Below are 24,155 nucleotides of genomic sequence, written 5' to 3' on the forward strand. Positions count from 1 at the left end.
CCATCTGGCAGTTGTGTCCAAAGAGGAGTGTGAGGGGCAGCGGATGGGGTAGGGGGCCAATGACATGAATTGAAGCTGTAGCACAGGTACTTTCTAAGGCTCAGGATCCCACCTTCTTGGCCCCGCTAACTCCCCTCGCTTCACTGATAACCTTGGGTGTGTGCTTTGCCCCCTCACAAAAGAAGCTACTGCCCCAAACGTGCCATTCCACCAGCAGCTCAGGGTGTGCATTAAATACACTGTCAGTGCTTTTCACTGTCAATGTCTTATGGGGGTCGTGAGGCACAGGGGGCACAGCTGCTCACTCTGCCCTGGTCCTTGCCCTGGACCACAACATTTTGGCCTGAATTGGACAGAATTCCCACTAGAGAGCATCCTATTCGCCCGACTGCCAAGGCCGTCCTCTCCTCTACAATCAGATGTTTACGTTTCTCCCCTTAATTTATGGTCCTTTCCAACACTCCCAGAAAAGACTGTTGAAAACCACGGAACGAAGAGAAGATGAGCTCCACGGTGAGGATTCCACATTTGGGAGGATGAGCTGGGATCCAGGGCACAGGACGGAAAGGAGGATATCATCATTTGACTACTGCGTGCGTTTATTGTGTGCATCATCAGGGATGCACTTTGCCACTGGATCCTCAGAACAGCCCCATGAAGGCAGAGAAGTACGTGGCTGGAAGGAGACCACGTGGGAAGTAAATCTCCTCTTACTGGCAGGAACAAAAACTAGAGCTCCTTTACTGAAGACCACGCACCTAAAAGCCATGTAGAATGGAATAACCGGGAGCCTGCTCTATCTAAATGCTTCTTCCTTGTACCACACGAGGGGCAGGGATGGTGGGTGACCGGCTCTCACCAGTTAGGCTCCTGAAGGCTGTCCCCCATGTGCACTTTCCCCCTCCTCTCTCTCTGTTCCTTTAACTCCCCTTTCACTCCCAAGCTCTTCCATAAAATAGGCATCCAGGGCCACCAACAGATTTAAATCACTAGTTTCTGATTTTCTACTTCTTCTGACTCTAAAGGGGAAGGGGTCTCATTAGTGGGGAAGAGATGATAGGTCCTTCCATTCCCATTCAGGAACGGCCAAGGCCAATGTCATCCTAAATTCCCCAAGAAAAAACACACTCTATCACCCACAATCCACCTCGTGTTAGGAAAACACATCCTTACCATCAGGTTGCCCTTCCCCTACTCCTGTGAGCTAAGGTACAGTCTTCCCCTCCCTGGCCCCACTGCCGTCATATGAGGACTTCCTCACCAACCTGGGGCCTGAACCCTCCAAGAGGATGGCACTGACCCCATACAGATTATCTCTGATCATCCAGCTGAGTCCATTAGAAGGTGATGAAGGGAATTCATGTCATCCTGGTGCCGTGGTGAGAGTCTTCTGAGAGGCACTGGATCCAGAAGCTGTTCTGCTCAGCACATCTATTGGTATTTTCCTGGCCAAGAGAACCCAGCCACACGGAGGCTGTAAGTGCATGGCATGCAGTGTTTGCTTTCTCAGGTGGCTTGTTTGGGACCTGCATTTCAGCAGTTTCAATGTTTCCTCTGTTTGTGAAGTTGACAAAAAAGGCGAGGGCAAGGGAGGAACCACCGTTAAATGCTCTCTAGGAGAGGCAGAGCACTTTAGGGCAGTCTCTTTCAAACTGTAGTCCTTAGGCCACCCGCATCAGATACTCCTGGAGCATTTGTTTAAAATGCAGATGCCTGGGGTCCCCCCCCGCCAGACACCCACTGAATCATAGCACGGGCTGTCTCTTGGTGGTTCTCAAGCTTGTTTGGGAGATAGGGTTCTAAGGAGTCATCGTGCTCCTTTCCAAACACCACGACACATTTATATATTCATCCTGAGTTAACCAACTGCATGATTTGTGTGCTTGTGTGATTAATTTAATTATAGATGAAATAATACTTCAGTTCAATATATTAAACTCGCCTGAGGAATTACACACACTAGATTGGAAGGCAAATGGTTGTACTGGACGCTCTCCCACTTGCACCATCAGGCCCACTCTCCATCCTTTTCCTCCCTCGTCTGTTCCTGGGAACTGACCAGGCTCCCTTTCCCACCAGCTTCTGGCTGGGTTTGGCCAGTAGGCAGCAAGAAAGAAGGGCAGGGGATGGAAAGAGAATGAGGTCAGAGTTTTTATCCTCTGGGTTCCTTCTCCGTGGAGAGGCACGAGGGGCCCTCAAGGCCCCTTCAAGCCTTGCATCAAACAGCTGTTATCTTCAAGTTTGGGCAACTGCTCCAGTCCCTTGATTTTAGGCCACGGCAAGTAGTCACTCACTACTGCTCCAGCCCCAGGGTACTGCAGCCTCCCTTAGTGGTTTCCCCGAATTCTACCCACACTTTCATTAAACACTTCTCAGTCACCTGTTTCAGCGAGCCACCTCTTTCTTGCTGGGACCTTGACCTACACAACAGTGTTATGTGGTTAATTACACAGGCCTGGAATTAAACAGGACCCAGGTTTGAATCTCAGCTCTGTCACGTCCTTGATGAATGTCTGATCTTGAGTAACTCAGTTAATCTTGCTAGGCCTCAGCCTGAAGATATTCCTCACTGCCTCAAAGGGCATAATAACCAGGGCTTCCCTGGTGGCGTGGTGGTTGAGAGTCTGCCTGCCGATGCAGGGGACATGGGTTCGTGCCCCGGTCCGGGAAGATCCCACATGCCGCGGAGCGGCTGGGCCCGTGAGCCATGGCCGCTGAGCCTGCATGTCCGGAGCCTGTGCTCCGCAACGGGAGAGGCCACGACAGTGAGAGGCCCGCGTACCACAAAAAAAAAAAAAGGTCATAATAACCAATACGAGTCATGATTCTTGATGCTACCAACTGAATCCAATCCTGGCTAGCAAAGGAGTTTAGAAAGATATTGGTAGCTCACAGAGTCGATGAGAAGGCTGAAGGACCCGTTTTAGAAAATGGCAGAAACCAAGTTATAACTTGAGACAGTCCAGTGGTGTTGCCGTTGTCACTGCCCCTGTACACTTGAAGCCACCAAGTACTTGCCACCATACTATTCCTGGACTCTCAGTGCTTCAAGTGCCTCTAAGTCACTTACAACTGGCCCTGCATCTTGTATCGCACCCCTAGGATCCAGAATCCTGGGCAGAATCATGCATTTGCCCATACTTAGGTCAAGTCACATGTCTGTACCATAGGTGCCAGGGAGAAGGGGCAGAAGAAGTATCTGCCTCCATGCTCAAGGGAAGGGGGCCTCGTGAGACCCAAACACTGGGGCATATCCCCCAAACGGGAAAGCTATTGGGTGCTGGAGAGCCAAAAGATGACAAGTATTCATTACACAATCCCAAAGCTGACAGAATTAAACGAGATAACCTGCGTAAAGCACCTGGCACACAGTAGCACTTCAATCCATGGAGGTCACTCCTAGTGCTGTTATAATTGTGGTCTCCAAGCTCATGCCTAGACTAGGAGCTCAGGGAAGCACACACCTCAGACATAGGGAGAGCACCTGAGGAATGCTTTGGGGCCCACCTGACTCATACACAGCCTTTACAGGTATCCTCTGTTTGAACCACTTGCTTCAGAATCACCTGGGCTGCTTGTTAAAGTGCAGGCTCCTGGGCCCTCTCCAGACTTACCAAATCAGTATGTCTGGGGTGGAGCCCAGGCACGTGTATGTTTGCTAAGCTCCCCGAGTGATTCAGCCACATGCCCATCCTTGAGAACTGTGGTGTGGCATAACGTGAAAGATGGTGGGTCATCAGGAAGGCTTGACTCGGGCCTCAAAAGGCAAGTCACATCTGGATGCACAGTGTCAGGCAGGCAGGGATAATGGTGGGAGGGGTTGTGGAATGTAGCGGTCAGTGGTCAATGATGAGAATGTCTTGGTGGCCTGAGGAAGTGAGTGGAGCAGAGGTGGGACATCAGATGGGGGGGTCTAGACTTGCTCCGGTGGAGAATGGGGAGCTACTGAGTGTTGCCCAATTGGGCTGCGACAAAATGAAAGCAGGAAGGAAGATGTCACAAGGGCAGTGATCTCTCTTTTCTCCTTCTTCTTCTGCATTTTCCTGAGCTGCCCCCTCTCATCACATTTTCCTCAGGGTTTCTCAACTGCAAACTGACAACCAAGCCTCTCAGGGAAGATGGAAAACACCCAAGTGGGGCAACATCCTCCAGTAAATGGAAAAGGCACTGAAGCGACTGGCACACAGTGGGTCCAGGGAGCAGGATGGAGTGAGGGGAAGGGCTCTGGGGGTGGCCGTGGCTACCGCTGCTGCTCTAGGTCTCAGGTAAGGAGAGGCAGGGAGAGGGATGTAGATGGCCAAGGGGAGGTACCTACTAAGAGGGGTTTTCTCTCATTTCTTAAGGAGGGACTGGAATGAGATCAGGGTACGTACATGTTAGAGACAGGAAAGCAAGAAAGGAAGGTCATGAATGCGGACTGTGCTGGTTGACCCCGTCCCATCAGGGATTGGATGATGAAATAGAAGGTGGAGGTTCTTCTAGAGCATCTTGAGGTTGAGAAAATTATGTGAAGTCAAACAAACAATCTCTCCTTGCTGTGCTGATATCCTGGGAGATGTTAAGAAGTGTAAGGCAGTCTCCCCCTAAAGGAACCAGGCACTAAGGCATAGGAGCCTTAATAGAGGAAAAGGCAAATGACGACAAAAGGGTCAAGCAGCAACGTGAAGGCAAAACTACGGTGGAGGTCACTCTAGCAAGCCACAGAGAGGGGATGTGGAAAGAAGGTAAGGGCAGACAGAGCTGGGTTCAAATCCTATCTCTGCCATTTTCTACCTCTGTGACCTTAGGAAGTCCTCTCTCCTCTTTGAACTTCATTTTCGTCATTTGTAAAGAGTACCTACTCAGAAATATTCATTTGTAAATGGTACCTACTTCAGAGGGTGTCCTGAGAGTTTAGAAGCAGACTGATGGAAACTACTGGCTCAGGATTTACAGCACAGTAGGTGCCCAGTAAAAGTTATAGTGGACAACGATGATGTACCCAGGTGTAGGGTGATCAGTGGTATTGAGGGTTGAGAGGAGAAAGGGATTAGTGCCAGCGGACCTGTTCAGGTAGACTCCCCGCGCTTTTCTTCTGTCTGTATCTGAATATGGTATTTAAGCCAGAGTTCTAAACTTCTTGGGGAGCTCCTCATTTTACCCTGGGTATTTCCCACATATACATGAGGTATACACGTTTAAAAGCTTGTTTGCTTTTCTCTTATTAATCTTCTTTTATTACAGGGATCTCAGCTGAGAACTCAGAGGGTAGAGGGAAAATGATTTTTCCTCCCCTACATCTGTCAACCTCTAGCTTCCTTCCTCCACTGAGGTCTCTCCAACTTCAGGCAGCCTTTTTGGACCAGATCTATGAAACCTATGCTGGTGGTTTCACATATGTGCAGCCCACATCTGGTCCATGGGACGTACCCATTTCATTCACCCCAGCAAACTCATGGAGCCCTGGTGGATCCCCATACAGCCATCTTTTCTTCACTCTACCGTGGGGACAGCTAGTCATTGGCAGTCTCTGCCCATTGTAGTTCTCAGGTTTGAGTCAGACTCCAGTCTGCTGTGTCTCCCAAACTCCAGGGGACGCTTAACAAGCTCTCCAAGTTGTGACCCTGAAGCCCCTCTCCCTAAGCTTGTGGTAAGGGGCAAGTGTCCACTCCCTTCTGCGCCCAGGGTCACAGGACACCAAAACTGTCTCCAAAAATCCTCTCCTAATCTTCAAAATCCCCACAATTTTATATCCTTGATATGGGTAAGGTTTAGATACCTTTTTGCGTGTGTTACACTGGTCTCCCAGCTCACTCTGGAATGGGGCATCTATTTCCTTGGGACTTGCATTAGTCAAGGTTCAGTTGCAGACAACAAAATCCAATGTACCTATGTTAAGTAGAAAGAGATCCTTTAAAAATAGAATATTAAATGGTTTACGGAATCAGATCCTACTCTGAGCTTCTGGGAATGACTGTCAAAGCCACACTACAGGGTGGGGAGATTAAGGGGCCACTGCTCTTCCCACAGTCAGGACTCTGAAGAATCAGCAAACTTTGCAAATCAGGAAGCTACTGGCATAGTTTCTCCAGACCCACCCCATGTCGGCCACACTCTATACCATCAAAGTGGATGCCTTTTTTCCTACTTAACTCAGTTCCAAATTTGTTTCATACAAATGCCTTTGATTGGTAAAGCCTAAATTATCTCTGGAGTTGTAGCTGCCAAAAACCTGAGAAATGATTGTGCAGACCTTTCACAATAAAGAGGCCCACGAGAAGGAGGTGGGAGTGGAATTTCATTCCACAGCATCTGCCCAAACAATCTCAGCGAAAACGGAGATGAAAATAGTTCAAATTTTAAAGATTTTCTTCCTTGCTATCAGTGAAAGACAAATTGAGTGGAAAACAAACACCCACTCTTTGTTGTGTTATGGCAAATACATTCTTTGATCTATTATAGAGTTATGTTATAACAGCACGTTCCTATTCACCAAAAATAATATTTTGGATATTATTATATGCTATATATCACCCTCAAGCCATAAAAAGATACAGACCCAGAGAACAAATTCCAAAATTTATGGTACTTTTCTTGGAAACTTCAGTGTGTTCTAAAAAATGAATCCTATTTCCCATCCATCTACTTTATTCTATTCCTGGGATACTGACATGATCACTCATTGTGCAGTGACATTTGGAAAATTCACCTTCCACGGCAGTCACGAAAGTAAAAATAGTTCCACTTTAGCATCCTGTAAATTGAGAGTTTTCAGAACTTCATAAAATCAGAAACGAGTACTTTAGGAACCAAGTGCAGGTCTTTTGGGGTAGGGGTTGCTGTTTCTACCAATTGGGGCTATTATATTGGGATCCTTCCTCAATCTTAATCCAGCCCCGTCTTTGAAAGACTTGCCTTGAACCAAACTTCCCAGTACATTCGGACCTTGCCTTATCTAAGCCGCTCTCAGAGCTCTGTTGAGGCTGAGTTCTCCTTGGCCTCCAATAAGCTCAGCTTTCTCTTATTAACACGTTGTGCTGGGGATATTTGAGAAGCCAGCACTGGACAATGTAATTAAATCCATCCATTTCCCCCTTATGACTTATGCTTTGGGATCTTATTTAAGATGTCCTTCCCAATCTGAAGCACAATCATATTCTGAATATTGTCTTTTAGACAATGTATATTCTCACACATTATCTTCTATTAGCTTTACAGTTTTGACACAAACAGGACACAACAAAGAAATCTGCCCCTTAGGATGGTGGCAGGGTCTTGTTAAAGTCCACCTCCGTCGTTCAGAGCTGTGCTAGTACTCTAGCCATTAACCTCATGTGCCTGTTTGCATTTAAGTTAATTAAAATTCAACGAAAAATAAGAAATCAGCTCCTCAGTTGCACTTGCCTCACGTCAGAGCTGAACAACCACACGTGGCGAGCGGCTACTGTGCTGGATGGGCAGGTACAGAACACCTCCATTATTGCAGGAAATTGTGTCAGACAGCACTGCTTTCTGTATTTCTGTTTCGACAGAACTGGCCGGCTAACAAAGCTTTCAGTTCCTTGTTATAGATTTAGTGTCTTACTAATACAGATGAAAACTTTTTATAGCACACTGTACTTTCACACCTGGGTGGTTTGCTTTAGCATTTCCATTTAACTAAAGCAGATTTTCCTCTTAGAGAATCACACTTCTGATTTTGTACTTTCCATTCTCGGAGAAAGGGTTTATATTATTTTGGTGCTTCAGTCCTTTTGCCCTATTCCCCTCAAGTCTCCTCCAAAGCCTTCTTGCCCTCGCACAAAGCAAGTGCAAGTGTGGCCCATTTGGATGGATGAGGGGGATACACTGCCGGAAGCCAGGGTGCATGGGGGCTGCTCGGCAGTGGGCAAAGCACTGGGGGGCCGGGTGTTGGAGGACAGGGTCCAAGTGACCAGCTCGGCTTTGATATCTGTCTGTGAAGTCTGTGAAACGTGGGCAAGTCACTGGCCTGCTCTTCAGCTCAGCCTCCAAAAGAAAAAAGGCTGGAGACCCGCTCTGGGGTCCCCTCTGCACGCGATCAAGGCACATGCATGAACAGCGATGCAGAGTTGAGCAAAGCAGGGCTCACGCGGTTAAGTTAAGCCCCCTTGGCCCTCGGGGGACTCGCAGGCTGTCTAGAGAGGATGGAAGAATGTCCACAACAGGGTGGTGACAGAACACAGCACAGAATCAGGGCCAGAGTGCAGCCAGACGCTACGTGCTCAGGGCAGGGTCGGATGGTGGCTGCAGGCTGGAGTCGTCTGCACCAGCTTCTTGCAAGAGGGCCCCCTTGTGGCCCAACACAAGTGAGGCTAGTTGGGGAGTAGCCCTCAGAGGCATTCCAGGGGCTGGAGAAGGGGACGAGCTCCAGCAGCCTGAGGCACGACCAGCATGGAGTGGTACCATAAGGCGACTGGACACCCTGGGGGCTAGAGACAGGGTGGGCACAGATAATGGGGTCTTAACGCAGACCCAGGCCTCTAACTGAGCAGTGAAGTCCAGTTAATGTAGGGGAGCTGAGCACTCTCGTGAGCTCAGTAAGCAAGACACACAGTCAGGGACAAGTAGCTGTAGATCCCTCCCCAATTTGTCCCCTCTTCTCTGGGTGCCTAGTGACCACTTGGCCTCCAGGTCTCTTCGTTACTTTCCTCAGAAACTCCAGCTTCCCAACTCCTCTCTCCTGTTGTCACCCTTCTCCCTGGGGCTCCTGGAGGCCCAGCTCCGCAGCAGGACCAGGGCAGGGAGACTTCTGCTCATTTTAGGGAGCTGAGATAATTACGTTACCTGAACAGGACACTGTGAATACCAAACACACCCAGGGAGGGCTGGGTTATAACCAACTGGGAAAAACAGTGAATTCAACACCCACTGGAATGTATGCCTGACCGGTGTGCAGTGCAGCAAACCCACCTCAGGCAAACTAGTCACTTAAAATGACCCTACTCGGTGTTCTTTAAGCCTAATCAAACTAAGTGTTTTAAAAACGTTTTCTTTGTTAGTTATCAAGTACTTATAAATATTTTGTGCAAATAGTCTCTCTCCCTTTTTAAGTGAAATTTTTTGTTTTAGAGTAGTTTTAGGGTTCAGAAAAATGAGGATATTACACAGAGTTCCCATATATCCCACACCCAGTTTCCCTTATTGCTAATATCTTACATTAATATGGTACATTTGTCATAATTACTGAACCAATAATGATATATTATTATTGACTAAAGTTCGTACTTCATTCATTATTTCCTTAGCTTTTACCTAATGTCCTTTTTCTGCTCCAGGGTCCCACCCAGGACACCTCATCTGCATGTCTCCTTAGATTCTTCTTGTCTGTGACCATTTCTTAAAATTTCCTTATTTTTGATGGTTTTGACAGTTTTGAGGAGTACTGGCCAGGTATTTCATAAAGTCTTTCATTTGAGAGTTGTTTGATGTTTTTTCTCATGGGGTTAGGGGTTTGGGGGAGGAAGACTGCAGGGGTAAAATGCTGTTCTCATCACATCTGATCAAGGGTTCATGCTATCAATGTGATTATCACTCTTGATCTTAACCTTGATCACCAGGCTGAGGTGATGACCGTCAGTCTCGTCTACCATAAAGTTACTCTTCCCCCCTTCTCCATGCTGTCCTCTTTGGACACTATGGATGGCCCACACTTGGGGGTGGGGAGTTATGCTTTCCCTCCTTGAGGGCAGAGTATCTACATAAATTATTTGGAATTCTTCTGCATGGGAGATTTGTCTGTTCTCCCCCATTTATTTATTTATTCAATCATTTCCTAGGAACCATCTTTATAGTTCCTTGAATTAAAACCTTGCCCCCCCCAAACCTCCCAGGGTGGAAACACATCATTGACCTCCCCCATGCCTGGAACTCAGGACCCAGCTCAGGCCACCAAGGGCCCCCTGACCACTCACAGGCAGAACACAAAGTGAAAGAAAAGAGGAACAGCCTCTTAGTTCACCACGGTTTCATTTTGGGCATCCTCAGGCTCCCCCAGCAACAGTGAAGGAGTGTGACGGGGTGGAAGGTGTGAGCTGTGGAGATGGGGAGGAGTTGGGCCACAGGGAGCAAGTGAGGCTCTTTTCTTTTTTTTAAATTTTTTGGTCACGCCATGTGGCATGTGAGATCTTGGCTCCCCGACCAGGGATTGAACCTGCACTCCCTGCAGTGGAAGCATGGAGTCTTAACCTCTGGACCCCCAGGGAGGGCCCAGCTTTATGCTTCAAAAGCATATTTTTTTTGAAGTATAGTTGATTTACAATGTTGTGTTAGTTTCAGGTATACAGCAAAGTTATTTATATATGCTGGATTCAAGTTCTTTCTCCCAATCCATAGCTGGCCTTTTTGTTTCCTTAAATAGGTGTTTGATGGGCAAAATTTTCATTTCTCATTAAGTCTAGTTAATCAAAATTTGAAATTTTGTGCTTAGCGTTTTTTGTGTCCTATCTAGAAAACATTTGACTAGCCCAAAGTCATGAAGATACTCTCTAATGTGAGGCTTTTTTCTTTTTTTAAATTTTTTAAAAGAGGAACAGCCTCTTATTTTCCTCTACAATGACATTCTAGAAGCTTTATCGTTTTAGTCTTTACATTTAGGTTTATGGTCCATTTTAAACTAATTTTCATATATTATATGAGGCAAGACTTGAGGTTCACTTTTGTCCTTGATCCAGTTGTTTAAGCATCAATTTTTTAAAAAGACTTTTTTTCTTATTTAATTACCTTTAGCAAACACTGATTTACTGTATATGTGGGCCTATTTCTGGATCCTCTATTTTATTCTATTGATCTATTTGTCCTTACACGAATACCACGCTGTCTTGATTACTGTAGCAAATATTTACATCAGATAATGTAAGTATTTCAACCTGTTTTTCTTTTTTAAGATTGTTTTGGCTATTCCATAACCTTTGCATCTCTGGCTAAATTTTAGGATCATATTGTTAATTTCAACAAATAAAATGTCTATTGACTGATGAGTGGATAAACAAAATGTATATCCATACAATGGAATATTATTCAGCTATTTAAAGCAGTGAAGTACTGATATAACGTTGCAGAAAGTACTGCTACAACATGGCCAAATCTCAAAAACACTACCTTAAAGGAGCCGATCACAAAGCACCAATACTGTATGATTTCGTTTTCTTGAATTGTCCAGAAGAGGCAAATCTATAAAGATAGAAAGTAGTGGTCACCTGGGGCTGCAGTGTGGGGAGAGGCAGGAAAAGGGAGAGTGATAAGCTGGAAAGTGGCCTCCCCAAGGATATCCACATCCTAATCCCCAGAACCTGTGAATGTTACCTCATATGGCAAACCAAGGGGCTTTGCAGATGTGGTAAGTTAAGGATTTTGAGATGGGGAGATTATCCTGGATTATGTGGCTGGCACTAAACGCATTCACATGTATCCTTATAACAGGAGACAGAGGGAGGTCTGAACACACACAGAAGAGAAGGTGATGCGGAGATGGAACAGAGAGATTTGAAGATGCTGGCTTTGAAGACTGGAGTGATATAGTCACAAGCCAAAGAATGTTGGCACCCACTGGAAGCTGGAGGAAGCAAGGGCTAGATTCTTCCCTAGAGTCTCTGAAGGGATCACAGCCTCTCCAATACCTTGATCTTGGGTCAGTGATACTGACTTCAGACTTCTGGCCTCCAGAACTGTGAGAGAATACATTTCTATTGTCTTAAGCCACCACATCTGCAGTAATAGGAAACTAATGCAGGATGTGACTGCTAATGGGCATGGGGCTTCATTTTGGGGTGACGAAATGTTCTAAAACTGGACTGTGGTGACGAAATGTTCTAAAATTGGACTGTGATACACTGAAGTGTATACTTTAAATGGGTCAATTTTATATTATGTGAATTATATCTCAATAAGGCTGATATACGATGTTTGTGGGGACTCCCCTGGTGGTGCAGGGGTTAAGAATTCGCCTGCCAATTCAGGGGACACGGGTTCGGTCCCTGGTCCGATAAGATCCCACATGCCGCAGAGCAACTAAGCCTGTGTGCCACAACTACTGAGCCTGCGCTCTAGAGCCCGTGAGCCACAACTACTGAGCCTGTGTGCCATAACTGCTGAAGCTCGTGAGCCTAGAGCCTGTGCTTTACAAGAGAAGCCACCGCAATGAGACGCCCACGCACCGCAACTAGAGAAAGCCTGCGTGCAGCAACGGAGACCCAATGCAGCCAAAAATAAATAAATAAATAAAATAAATAAATTTATTTAAAAAAGACATATTAGACTAAAGAGCCCTCAAACTCATTAAGAAGAAAACAAACAAATAAAAATGAAAAAAATCTGAAGAGACCCATCTCAAAGAAGATATGTTGATGGCAAATAGATACAATAAAATATACTCAGTATCGTTAGTTATTGGAGAAATGCAAACTAAAATCACAATGAATACTACTGCACACTATTAGAATGGGAGAAAAAATACCTGGCAACAGTAAAATGCTAGGAAGGATAGGGAGCAACAGGAACATCAATGCAAATGCAAAACGGTGCAGCCACTTTGAAAAACAATTAGTCAGTTTCTTTAAAATTAAACATAATCTTACCATACAACGCAGCAATTTCACTGTAGGTATTTACCCAAGTGAAATGTAAACCTATGTTCACACAAAAACCTGTGTATAAATATTTGTAGTAGTTAAAAAAAATTATTTATTTATTTATTTATTACACAGCAGGTTCTTATTAGTTATCTATTTTATACATGTTAGTGTCAATCCCAGTCTCCACCTGCTTCCCCCACTTGGTGTCCATACGTTTGTTCTCTACATCTGTGTCTCTACTTCTGCCTTGCAAACCAGTTCATCTGTACCATTTTTCTAGATTCCACATATATGCGTTAATATATGATATTTATTTTTCTCTTTCTAACTTATTTGGAATAACCCCAAACTGGAAACCAAATCTGATTGTCCCTGACCTGGGAGGGATATGTATAAACAATTGTGATACATCCATACAATGGGGTCCTGCTTTGAAGTAAAAAGAAACAAAGTACTGATATACTCAACACACAACATCTCAAATGCCTCATACTAAGTGAAAGAAGCCAACTTAATATGCTTGGCTGGAGAAAAGGGAACCCTCCTACACTGTTGGTGGGAATGTAAGTTGGTGCAGCCATTATGGAAAACAGTATGGAGGGTCCTCAGAAAACTAGAGTTGCTACATGATCCAGCAATCCCACTCCTGGGCATATATCTGGACAAAACTGTAATTCAAAAAGATACATGCACCCCTATGTTCATAGTAGCACTATTTACAATAGCCAGGACATGGAAACAACCTAAATGTCCATTGACAGATGAAAGGATAAAGAAGGTGTGGTACATATATACAATAGAATATTACTCAGCCATAAAAAAGAATGAAATAATGCCATTTGTAGCAACATGGATGGAACTAGAGATTATCATACTAAAATAAAGTAAGTCAGAAAGACAAATATCATATATCACTTATATGTGGAATCTAAAATATGACACAAATGAACTTATCAACCAAACAGAAACAGACTCACAGACAGAGAACAGACTTGTGGTTGCCAAGGGAGAGGGGGTTGGGGGAGGGATGGATTGGGAGTTGGGGATTAGCAGATGTAAGCTATTATATATAGAATGGATAAACAACAAGGTCTTACTGTATAGCACAGGGAACTATATTTAATATCCTGTGATAAACCATAATGGAAAAGAATATAAAAAATGTACATATGTATAACTGAATCACTTTGCTATACAGCAGAAATTAACACAACATTGTAAATCAACTATACTTCAATAAAAATATATGCTACACACTGTACCAGTCCATTTTTATAACATTCTGGAAAGGGCAAAACTATAGAGGGAAAAAAAAAAACCAGATCAGTTTCCTAGGAACTGAGGGTGGAGCAAGGGGAGAACTAAGAAAGGACACGAGGAAACTTTGGCGGGTAATGAAACACTTCTATATCTTGATTATGGTGGTGGTTACAAGTTCCCATGGGTTTCTCAAACTCCCAGAACTTTCTACTGAAAAGGGTGAATTTTACTCTATGTAAATTAGAACTTAATTTTTTAAAATCCAAAATAGAAAGACACAAAAATATCTTGCTATGTTAAATTATTTTGTACATAAAAGCCTAATTAACGTATACCCATTTTTAGAGATTTTGATAAATCCTTCCAAATTTCCCTCAGAAACATTGGATCCAGTTTATACCTGTCTGTCAATGGAATGAGAGCATTTGGGTTTTTATATCCTTGTCAGCACAACTATCAGTGATTGCACTTTTCACAAGGCCTCACTCAGGGCTAGGGACACAGCAGGGATTTAATAGAAACATTTATCCCAAGCACATGAAGTCCCCACAAGAGATAAATGAGATTTTCCCTGAGTCCTGAAGCCATTTACTGTTCTGATGGAGGAAAGAAAGGAAGGAAGATACCATGTGTGTTGGGAGGAGAGACAGCCTCTGAACTCAGGGGTCTGAGGAGCAGTGTTAAACTGGGGGAGAATATGAAAAAGGAAGGGTGAATAAGGAAAGCATACTGTCTTATGGGGGCTGAGAGGTCTGAAGTGACAACTGTATCTCATTTCTATATGCTGGTGCCCAGCACCAGGCATAGCACATAAGGCTGTAAGAACAAACAAACTGATGAGCGAATGAATGAATGTTGAGACTAAAATTTGGGATCAGCAAAGATAAAACTTCCTTGCTTTGGGAATTGGGGGTTCAAGCTCAGTTTAAGACTGTGGCCATGCAAACTTGAGGACGTTTTACTCTGAGTTGAGTCCTATCTAAGGAGAAGAAAGTCAGCATAGGTGAGTAGGGGGAGGGCACATAGTCATGAGGGTCCACCTGGGTCCCCACGCGCATAGGAGCCTACGACACAACTCCTGGATGTCAGAAGTCTATCCTTCTGATTCTCGGCCCTGGGGACTGAGTGAAGGGTGGGGTCTTGGGCCAAATGCTGGGTCATTTTAGCTGGAGCTGGGCGGCTGTATAGGAGAGATAGGGTTGGTTGAGAGGAAGTTGAGTGCGCATGCCTGTGTGCTGGCTGGGGGCTGGAGCAGGGGAAGAAGGGGCAGGGGGCGTGGTTTCTGGAGAAGAGGTGGGGGAGGGGAACATTGGGGCTGCTTTAGGAAGGCTGCAGCAGGGAGCCGGAGTCTGGACAGAGCTGATGGGTGATTAGAGGTGTTGGTAGGAGAGGCAGAGAGAGGGATAAAGGTAAGGAGATGTGAGCATTGAAAAGGAGAGGCAGCTGCCGCTGTGTAAGTATGAGACAGTGCATGAGTGTGTGTGTGTGTGTGTGTATGAGAGAGTGTGTGAGTGTATGTGTGTGAGTATGAGAGTGTGTGTATGTGTGTGTGTGTGTGTGCGTGCGCAGGCATACGTGAGAGCACAGGGGCTCCTCCCTGAACCCAAACTTTATGCTCCAAGTCTTACAATTCGCATCTTCTTTTCTCCTGTCACTCTAACCATGACAAAAATAAGGTTGCATCTGAGCATGTAAGGGGTTATTTGCAAGTGTGAGCATGAGTGACTGTTCTGACCAGCCAGGAGCCTGGGAGAGAGAGAGGCAGAGTGCCAGAACGAACACACATATGCACGAATGAGTGCATGAATAAGCAAATGGGCGTTTACAAGAAGCTCCCCGTGAATGTGGGTTCGTGAAAAACGTTGGGTCTGAGATGCCCCACCCAAGCCCCATAGCCTATATCTCTGGGTCTCTGAGCACAGAGAATTCCAGGGACGTCTGTGCCTGAGGTTCTAGAAACCTCACACTAGCCCACTAGATGAATAACTGGCTTCAAAGGACAGCATTCCTAATGGACCAGATTCCAGGAGGGAATCCAAAGAGGGTGAGCAGTCTTCTGACCCCGAGAGCCCTCCCTGGACTGGGAGGCCCCAGCCGGGTGGAGCAGCCACACCTGCCTGAAGTTTTGAGTAAGAGGGGGTGGAAACTGCACCAGCACCGCCCTCTCGCAGGCCCTGCGGGCCCCTGCGGTCTGCCGGTCACAGTGGGTCCCACAACTTCCTCACTTCCCTAAATGGGCAACTTCATATTTAGAACCCCAGGTCTTCCCTGGCAGCCCCAAGTGGTACGTCCAGCATAGGCCTGGGGCCCTGACCTCGGATCCCTGCCCCCTGCTGGACTTGTGCCCGTCCCCACTGCTCGGAGCCATGGCTCCCGCCTTGCTGCTGCTGCTGTGGCTCCAGGGCCCTGTCGCAGGTGAGAGGGTGGGCGGGTGGCTTACGGGGGAGGGAATGGTCTGCTCCTGGACCCCCTTCCTGCTTTTCCTTTGCTCAGTCATCTTGTGGGGTTGGAGGAGGAGGAGACGGTCTGGCTGACCTCGTAGCTCCCCAGCAGAGACCGGTGAGAAGGTGCCCTCCTAGTATCTGGCCCCGGGCAAAGCTAACCCAGGCCTCACAAACTAAGATAAAGCTCTGGACCCTCTCTGCATGGGCCCCTTTATCTGCCTGTCTTCCTCAGGACCTCTGACCAGGGCCACCCCACTTCCTCACACACAACAAGCCCTCATCCCTTGGCCTCTGTCGGGAGAGCCCTGTTTGGTGCCTATGGGAATCATTACCTTACGTGTGTGCGCTTTGAATTTGCTTTTTCTTGGAACGTTGATGCCACGCCCTCTGTCCTTACCCCCTGTCCTGGGGTGGGGGTAGGGAAGCAATCCCTGAAGCAATCTCTCCCACCCCACATCTACTAAATGCTCCTTGAGGGGGCCTCACCCAATCCTGCCTTGCTTGCAGGGCACCTCCTGTGTGAGGGGTGGAAGGTGGGCACATGTAAACACAGTGCCCTGGAGACCCATTCCAAGGTCACCCTATCTGTACGCCTCTCCCAGAGAGACCCGCTTTTCCAGGGCAGAAGAGTGTCCCCTGGGGTCCCCCAAACCTGCCACCTGCCAAATAATTGAGTTGGATCATTCTGTTTAACTTGCATGGGACAAAGTGATACGAGAGAGGGCGTTACCTTACTCCAAGCCTCAACTCTAGCGGCAGCTGGGTTGGAAGCTAAGGTGGATGTCTGGGGTGCTGGGCCCTTGGCTGTCACAGCTCTGGGTTCCATTGGGAAAGTCTGGAGCAACCTGCATTTGGGAGAAGGAGACGTGCACTGAGCATGGACTACATTCAAGGCACTGTCCTGGGGCACAGTTCTCAGAGCCAGCCAGAGACAGATAAGAAACAGAGACGTTAAGTGATCTGCCCACATGGTTAGTCAGTGGTAGAACCCGAGTTTTAACCTATGTTTATTTAGACTCCAAAATGCTGTCCACTCTGTCCTACTGGGGAGAACTGTGTGCGTGTTTGCAGAAGGCTCGGAGGGTGTTAGAGGAGGAAGTGCCAAGCTGAGGGTGGGTGGAGGGCTGGAGGCCCCTCACTGCAGCTTTCTCTCTCTCCCTGTCCCCTGATTCACCACGCCAGCCTTAGTTTTACCCCCTCCCCTCAGACCACGGGTTATGAAGCTCACTGACCACATCTTCTTCCTAGGCATAGAAGGCAACATATGAACAGTGAATCACTGTAGAATTCTTTGGTTTACACTCCATTGGGAGTGTATACAAATGTCTGGGCATATCGGATCTATGGGTTTTAGGTAACTAGAATATTTTATTTTATTTTTTCTTTTTTTTGTGGTACGCAGGCCTCTCACTGTTGTGGCCTCTCCCATTGCGGAGCACAAGCTCCAGACGCGCAGGTTCAGCGGCCATGGCTCACGGGCCCAGCCGCTACACGGCATGTGGGATCTTCCCGGACCAGGGCACGAACCTGTGTCCCCTGCATCGGCAGGTGGACTCTCAACCACTGCGCCACTAGGGAAGCCCATAGAATATTTTAAAATTAAACATCACCTAGAATGAACTCAGACAACTTGCTATTTAAAAGGTGACTAGAGTAAACCTGTTTTTGAAACAAATAATTACTCTTAATATTTTCAAAGATTGAATTTTCTTATCTACCTAAGTTCGTTGTGCTCTGGAATTTCAGAATGATGACTTGCGTTTGTGTCTGTGTCTCTGTCTTATTGAGGGCAGGACCTGACTCTTTCCCACAAGACCCTGAAGACAGGGCTTATTACTCTCCCATCAGACTAGAAAATGCCGCAAAGAAAACGGCTGCGTCTGCTGAAGTTCCCTGAGTGTAAGGACTGAGTTTCCTTCATTAGACTAGGGGCTCCCTGTGGGCTAGGCCTGTGTCTCCACCATCAGACTGGGTGTCCCCGTAGCGCTAGCCCTGTATCTTCCTCATCATTTTAGGATTCCCCAAGGGCACAGGACTACTGTCTCCCCCATCAGTCTGGGAACTACAGGGCAGGGCTAGTGTCTCCTCCAGCAGACCAAGAGCTCCCTGGGGGAGGAGCCTGTGTCCCCCTCCATTGGAGTTGGGCTGTATTTCTTCTTCACACTCTTGAGTTCCATGACAGCAGAGCAATATCCACCTCCTCTCCCTTCACCATGAGCTTTGAGTTTCAAGATGCTTCCTTCCTCCTTTCTCAACAAGTCGTGTCTCCCCAGGTGCCCCTGTCGAGAGCGTGTACTCCAAAGTGCGGCACTTTGAAGGGGAGACTCTGTCTGTGCAGTGCTCCTACAAGAGCCGCAAAAACCACACAGAGGGTAAGGTTTGGTGCAAAATCAGGAGGAAGAAGTGCGAGACTGTGTTCACCCGTGTTGGGGTGCAGGGGCCGCGCTATTTGCTGCAGGACGATACCCAGGCCAAGGTGGTCAGTATCACCATGGCGGCCCTGAGGCGCCAGGACTCGGGCCGGTACTGGTGCATGCGCAACAGCTCTGGCGTCCTCTACCCTCTGATGGGCTTCCTGCTGGAAGTGTCTCCAGGTGAGCAGGCCTGCGGGGGCACTGGGATGCTGGGGGGGTGTCCTCCCCGCCCTGTACTCCACTGGCATCAAATATAACAATAATAATAATCCAGCAATAGGCATGATGTACAGTGGGGTTTTCACCGTTCCTTTACAGACAGCTTCATGGGCATGCTTGTCGCCCTTTTACAGATGAAGGAAATGAGATCTAAAAAGTCCCTGCGGCTCTGACTTTGTCCAGGGTCACAGAACTAGCAAGTGGACGAGATGAGATTAGAACTCAGGACTCTCTGTGCTTGTTTTATTCAATCATCTGTTCCATATATATTCACTGAGCCCTGATTCTGTGCCAGGCACTATTCTAGGCTCTGAGGATACAGTGGTGAGCAAAACCGGACCCATTCCTACCCTATGGGAGGTGACAGGCAATAGCACATTGTCAGATAAACAGTTGCAGATAACAATAAATGTTCTTAAGAAAATAAAACAATGTGATGAACTAGAAAGTTCAGTGGTGGGGGGAGCTACTGAATTAGTGGGGAATCAGAGAAGACCTCCCTGAGCAGATGACATCAAGCAGAGCCTGCGTGTAATGAGAGCTTTCTAGCCCTGTTGAAAGTGGGTGATTCAAAGGGCTTTCCAGGCGGGCAGAACTGCATGTGCAAAGTCCCTGAGGTGAGAAGAAGCTGGTCCATATTGAGGGTGGGGCAGAGTGATAGAAGATGAGGTTGGACAGGCAAACAGCAGCCCTACAGTCCCTGATTTGGGGTTTGAGTTTTATCCTAGGTAGAACAGGAAGCTATGGGAGAGTTTAGAGGAGGTGATATGGTGCCTTGTCTTTAAGGTTATCAAAACTCTCCCTTGAGTGTAGAAAAAGAGAGGAGGGCCAAGAATGTAGCCCTGTGCTCCTTCCACATTTATAAGATGGGAAAGGGTGAGGAGCCAGACAAAGAGCAGCCAGTGACTGTGATACTTATTATCCACCCTTCCCTGTTCCCCTAACCCAACTGCATCCCCTTCTTCTGTTGGGTCTGAGCTAGGGTAACTGCTGTCTCTAAGATATGGAGCAAATCTCATTCCTTCCCTCTCCGGGTTCTGATTTAGCCCTAGGGAAGTAGTCGAAACCAATTTATTGAAGTCTTAATTTGCAGGGATACAAACATGAAATGGTTTTATTTTTCCCTTAGTGTATCCCTCTGTTGTACTATGTCAGATCTCACTTTCCACCGCTTAACCACAGTTTGGGGAGATTCCAACTTTGCAGACCTTTTCAATTATTAGGAAATAAAAAATGCACAGGCAATTAAAAAGGCGAATCTTCTAGCAATATATGCTCTTCCAGTCCCCCTTGAAAACCAGGTTTATGGCCCCAGGCACTTGAAGTGGAGAAGGGGGACTGCTGCTGTCCAGCTCCCCCTCCTTGATCTCAGGAGGTAGGGAAGGGGTACCCCTCTCCATCACCTCCTCCTGGCCCTGCCCCTCCCAACCCCTTGGTATATTGAAGCAGGGATGAAGGAGAGGGAAACGGTTGTGTGACTTCACTGACCCTTGTAGGAGGTCTCTCTCTGTTGGATGTCACTCCTTTTCTGCCCACTCTTGGATCCTCTGTGGCCAAATGCTGGCTCTCCCAAGGCACCTGTGTATGAGTTCTTTGAAAGGTCCTTTGGGGGTCTCTTCACACTGCTGAGTAGGATGATGTGGGAGATCTGGCTCCAGATCAGCCCCTTCCCCCATCCCCACCCTCACCAATGCCACTTGTTCTGGTTCCCTCGCCCAGAAAAATGGGCGCCTTCCACGGTGACCATCTGGCTCTCAGGAGTGCATCCTTGCATGCACAGTAGTGGGATGCAGCAGCAGCCAGCAGCAGCCCTCTCCCCTTCACCATCCCTCTCCCCCTCACCATCCCTCTCCCCCTCACCATCCCTCTCCCCTTCACCATCCCTCTCCCCCTCACCACCCCTCTCTATTTTCCTGTTCCCTGATGAGAAAGAGTCAACACTGCCTTCTAGACTGAGCCCTCACAGCTCCTACCACTCCCTCCTCTTCCACCATCCAAAGTCCAACCTTCTTCTAGAAAATGGGATGATAAAGGCCTGAACTGATGCAGGAAGGTGGCAGGACCAGTTCCTGTGTCTCTTAATAAGCCCCCAAGGAAGGCACCTGGCCCCGCTGCTCATGGTGTTCTTTGGGGTCTGGGCCTTTGATGCTTCCTTGTCTTCATCTCTGGATCCCAGTCACCAATCATGGAGCAACTGGGAAAGTTCATGTTCAACATCAGAGCAGAGAAATCTCTGACTTACAGGAATGAGGAAGGTCCAGGAAGTGACAAGAGAGATGGGGGTGGGGAGGGAAGTATCCTCTTGGCCCAGGTGGCCTGACAGGGGACACTAAAAATTTTGTGAAAGGCTCTTCCTTCTTTCCTGTGCCTACTTCCTCCTCCCTGACCTCACCCTCTGAACAAGCACGCACCTGGTCCCTCAGCAGAGCAGAATCTTAGGTCCAAGGTCAAGGAGCAAAAGACAAGGACAGGTCCGACCCAGACAAGTGTGTGGGCTGCCGGGAGCTGCTTCCAGCACCAAGGCCCCCGACTCAGTCTCACCTTCCTCCCTCTCTGGTCCCTCAGCCTCCACAACCAAGAGAAACACTCCTCTTACGAAGCTGCCCACCATCCTCCAGAGTGGAACTGTCGTCACAGCAGGCCCAGCCCTCACCTCAGGCCCTGATGCCCCTTTCACCACCAGCACGACGGTGTTCACACCTGGACTTCTCACCTTGGCTAGACTCTTGCCCTTCCCTGCCTCAGGGAGCATCAGACTGACCTCTGTGACGGGCTACGGCTTCACTGGCACCAGCCCCTCCACCACGGGGCCCAGTAGGACCATGGGGTCCCAGACAGTGACTGCCTCTCCCAGCAATGCCGGAGCCTCCGCTGCTGGCCCAGCCTCCACCCCCACTGAGGCTGGGCACCTGTGCACCATGGGATCGCCCACCACGGGAATGTGCCCCACTGGCAGGTCTCTCCTCAACCTATTATCCCCCAGCAGGTACCCGGGGGGCCTGGGTTGAATGCCATTTTCCCAGACATGGCAACAGTTCTTGGTGCCTGGACAGACCCCAAGGCGAAATGTTGCAGCAGACCAGCCCCTTTCACCCACTGGGAACTCAGTTTGGCCTGTTGCTGAATGGGAGGTGGGAGAGGGAAGCTGGGATGGACATGGGACAGAAATGATGGCAGTGGGAAAGGAGGGCAGGGGCTGGGTCAGCAAAGGAGTCTGTGGATGAAGAGGAGAGCGTAGGGACCAGACAAGGGGAGCAGCCTGGGCAGTAGGAAGTGGGAAATGGGGACACTTTAATTTGGGTTCCCTGAGGAGTGGACTCTGAGACCAGGATTCACATTGTATTTGGAACACTGGAAAGAGCATGGGGAAGTGAGACAGGGAAGGGAAGGCAGCAGATAGAGAGCTTACTGAGGCTGGTTATCACTGTGGGCAGCAAGAGCTCAATCCCATTGGGGAGACTCTAGGGTCCAATGTCTAGCAGCCAGCTGGAGGGCAAGGGAGCTGGGGTATTTATACACCCACTCTGTTGGTTATTGGAATATAGGCAGAGTGCCCACAGCATCTGTTCCAGAGGACAAAGGTGGCAAGTACCATCCTCAGTCACCACGAGGACAGTACGAACGTTGGTCTCTCCTGTCACAAATGCGGGTCTCTTAGAGCCTTGTCCTCAGCAGATTTGGGGGAATAATGGAGGAGAGGCTCTAAAGTGGAGAGACGCTTCCCTTCGCTGGGGGCAGGGGGCTTCATCCCCTGACCTCTGAGCACCTCACTTCCTTCTCCCACAGCTGGGTCCCCAAGGAAGAGAGGCCATCACTCCCCACGGGGACTGGCAGGTTTCCCCTCGTCCCACTCCTCTCCCGTGGTGTGCAGAAAGACGTGGGCCAGGGTGGGGCACCCTGGTACTCACCTCCTCCGCACTCTGTCCTGTCTCCACAGGCACCAGGACTTCTATCCTGCTGTGCTCGTGGCGGTGCTGGCCTTGCTCCCAGTGCCTGTGATGCTGATCGTGGTCTATGGGTTCTGGAAGAAGAGACACATGGGAAGTGAGTAGAGCCCACCCTCCTGGCCCCCCGAGGACAGAGCGCTGGGGGGTTTGACACCCTTTCCAAAGTTCCCGACTCCCCTCGGTCCCCAGATGGTGTGTCCTCACCTGTGTCCAGTCAGGAGGACCATACAGCACCCAGGTGAGGGAGGTGGGTGGGCAGGCGGCGACAGCTCAGCGTAGCCTTCTGGGGCTGGGCCAACAGCAAGCGGAGGGCAGAGGCAGAGGGGCTGGGCTGGTCCAGGAGCTGTGCGTGGTGGGCAGGAGGACCGCCCTCTTCATCTCTGTCCCCATCCTCGCAGGCTACAGCATGTGCCGTGATCCTGCCAGATCCTGGAGGGACCCGCCCACAAGACCAGAGCCTCCGTGGAAGCCTGCTTGGTCTGAAGCCACTTAACTGTATGGTGGGGGGAGCTTCTCCCAGAGGGGTCCCGGGAGACCAGAGGAGGAGTGAAGATGGGGACCTGTCTGGATTGGAGCCAGGCTGGGGATGAGGACTGTGCAATGCTGGACTCAGGCCTTCCCAGAACCGGAGGCTGCACTGCATCCTCTCAGTTCCCCTGGGCTGCCCGGAACCTGGCGGGGGACAGGGGGCAGAGCAGGGGGCACCAGGTGGGAAGTCCCTGGGGGTAGGGGGGGAGCCACTGAGGTGATTCTGCTGAGAGCCACAGACTCCTGGGCCCTGGCTGGATGGCAGAGAAGCCCCAGGTGTGCTGTTTGCAGACAGAGACCTCAGCTCCCATCGGCCTTGGAACCTCTTACTATCAAGTTGATGGGGGGAGCGGTGGACAGCTAGGGCTGCCTCTCCCCACCCGGGGCTCTGTCCTCAGTTTCCCTCTGCTCTTTTCAAGCGTCCCCATGCCCTTGGGGGAAGAAAGAGTCCAGAAACAGCCCGTGTCCCAAGGGTCCCACCCTGGAAGAGAAGTAACAGTGACTAAGAGTTGGGGGTCACCAAAGGTGTTGGGGATCCCAGAGCTGTCCAAGCCCCCCACCCCCTGGGCCAAGTGTCCTCTATGGGGCCTCTAGATGGGCCCTGATCTGACTGTGGCTGCTTGTCCGTCGAGTCCTGGGAGCCAGCAGAGCCCACACTCCCGCTGCTGCTGCCTGCTGGCCGGCCCCTCCAGGGAGAGCTGTGACCGCGCAGCTGAGAACCCCTCACCCGCAGGACCAGCCTGTCCCTCGACTTGCATGCAGAGGCTGATCAGG

At 48.7% G+C, this 24,155-nt stretch overlaps 1 protein-coding gene and 1 long non-coding RNA gene across 2 annotated transcripts; one reads left to right on the plus strand and one right to left on the minus strand.

The window, feature by feature from the left end:
• Window positions 1-5,530: 5,530 nt before the first annotated feature.
• Window positions 5,531-20,498, minus strand: LOC307192489. Its single transcript, XR_013830076.1, has 3 exons — window positions 20,395-20,498; window positions 17,004-17,118; window positions 5,531-5,868 (listed from the first exon to the last, which is right to left on the minus strand). It is a non-coding gene; the product is annotated as an uncharacterized lncRNA (long non-coding RNA).
• On the plus strand, window positions 16,196-23,890 carry LOC307192487 (trem-like transcript 2 protein; the record flags this gene model as incomplete). Its single annotated transcript, XM_079933420.1, has 5 exons — window positions 16,196-16,244; window positions 18,547-18,867; window positions 21,472-21,892; window positions 22,844-22,950; window positions 23,252-23,890. The coding sequence occupies 5 exons, from the start codon at window positions 16,196-16,198 to the stop codon at window positions 23,344-23,346; spliced, it is 993 nt and encodes a 330-aa protein (XP_079789546.1). The 3' UTR covers window positions 23,347-23,890.
• Between the last annotated feature and the right edge of the window lie 265 nt (window positions 23,891-24,155).

The sequence above is a fragment of the Stenella coeruleoalba genome (assembly GCF_951394435.1).
Source record: "Stenella coeruleoalba genome assembly, chromosome: 10".
NCBI classification, from domain to species: Eukaryota; Metazoa; Chordata; class Mammalia; order Artiodactyla; family Delphinidae; genus Stenella; species Stenella coeruleoalba.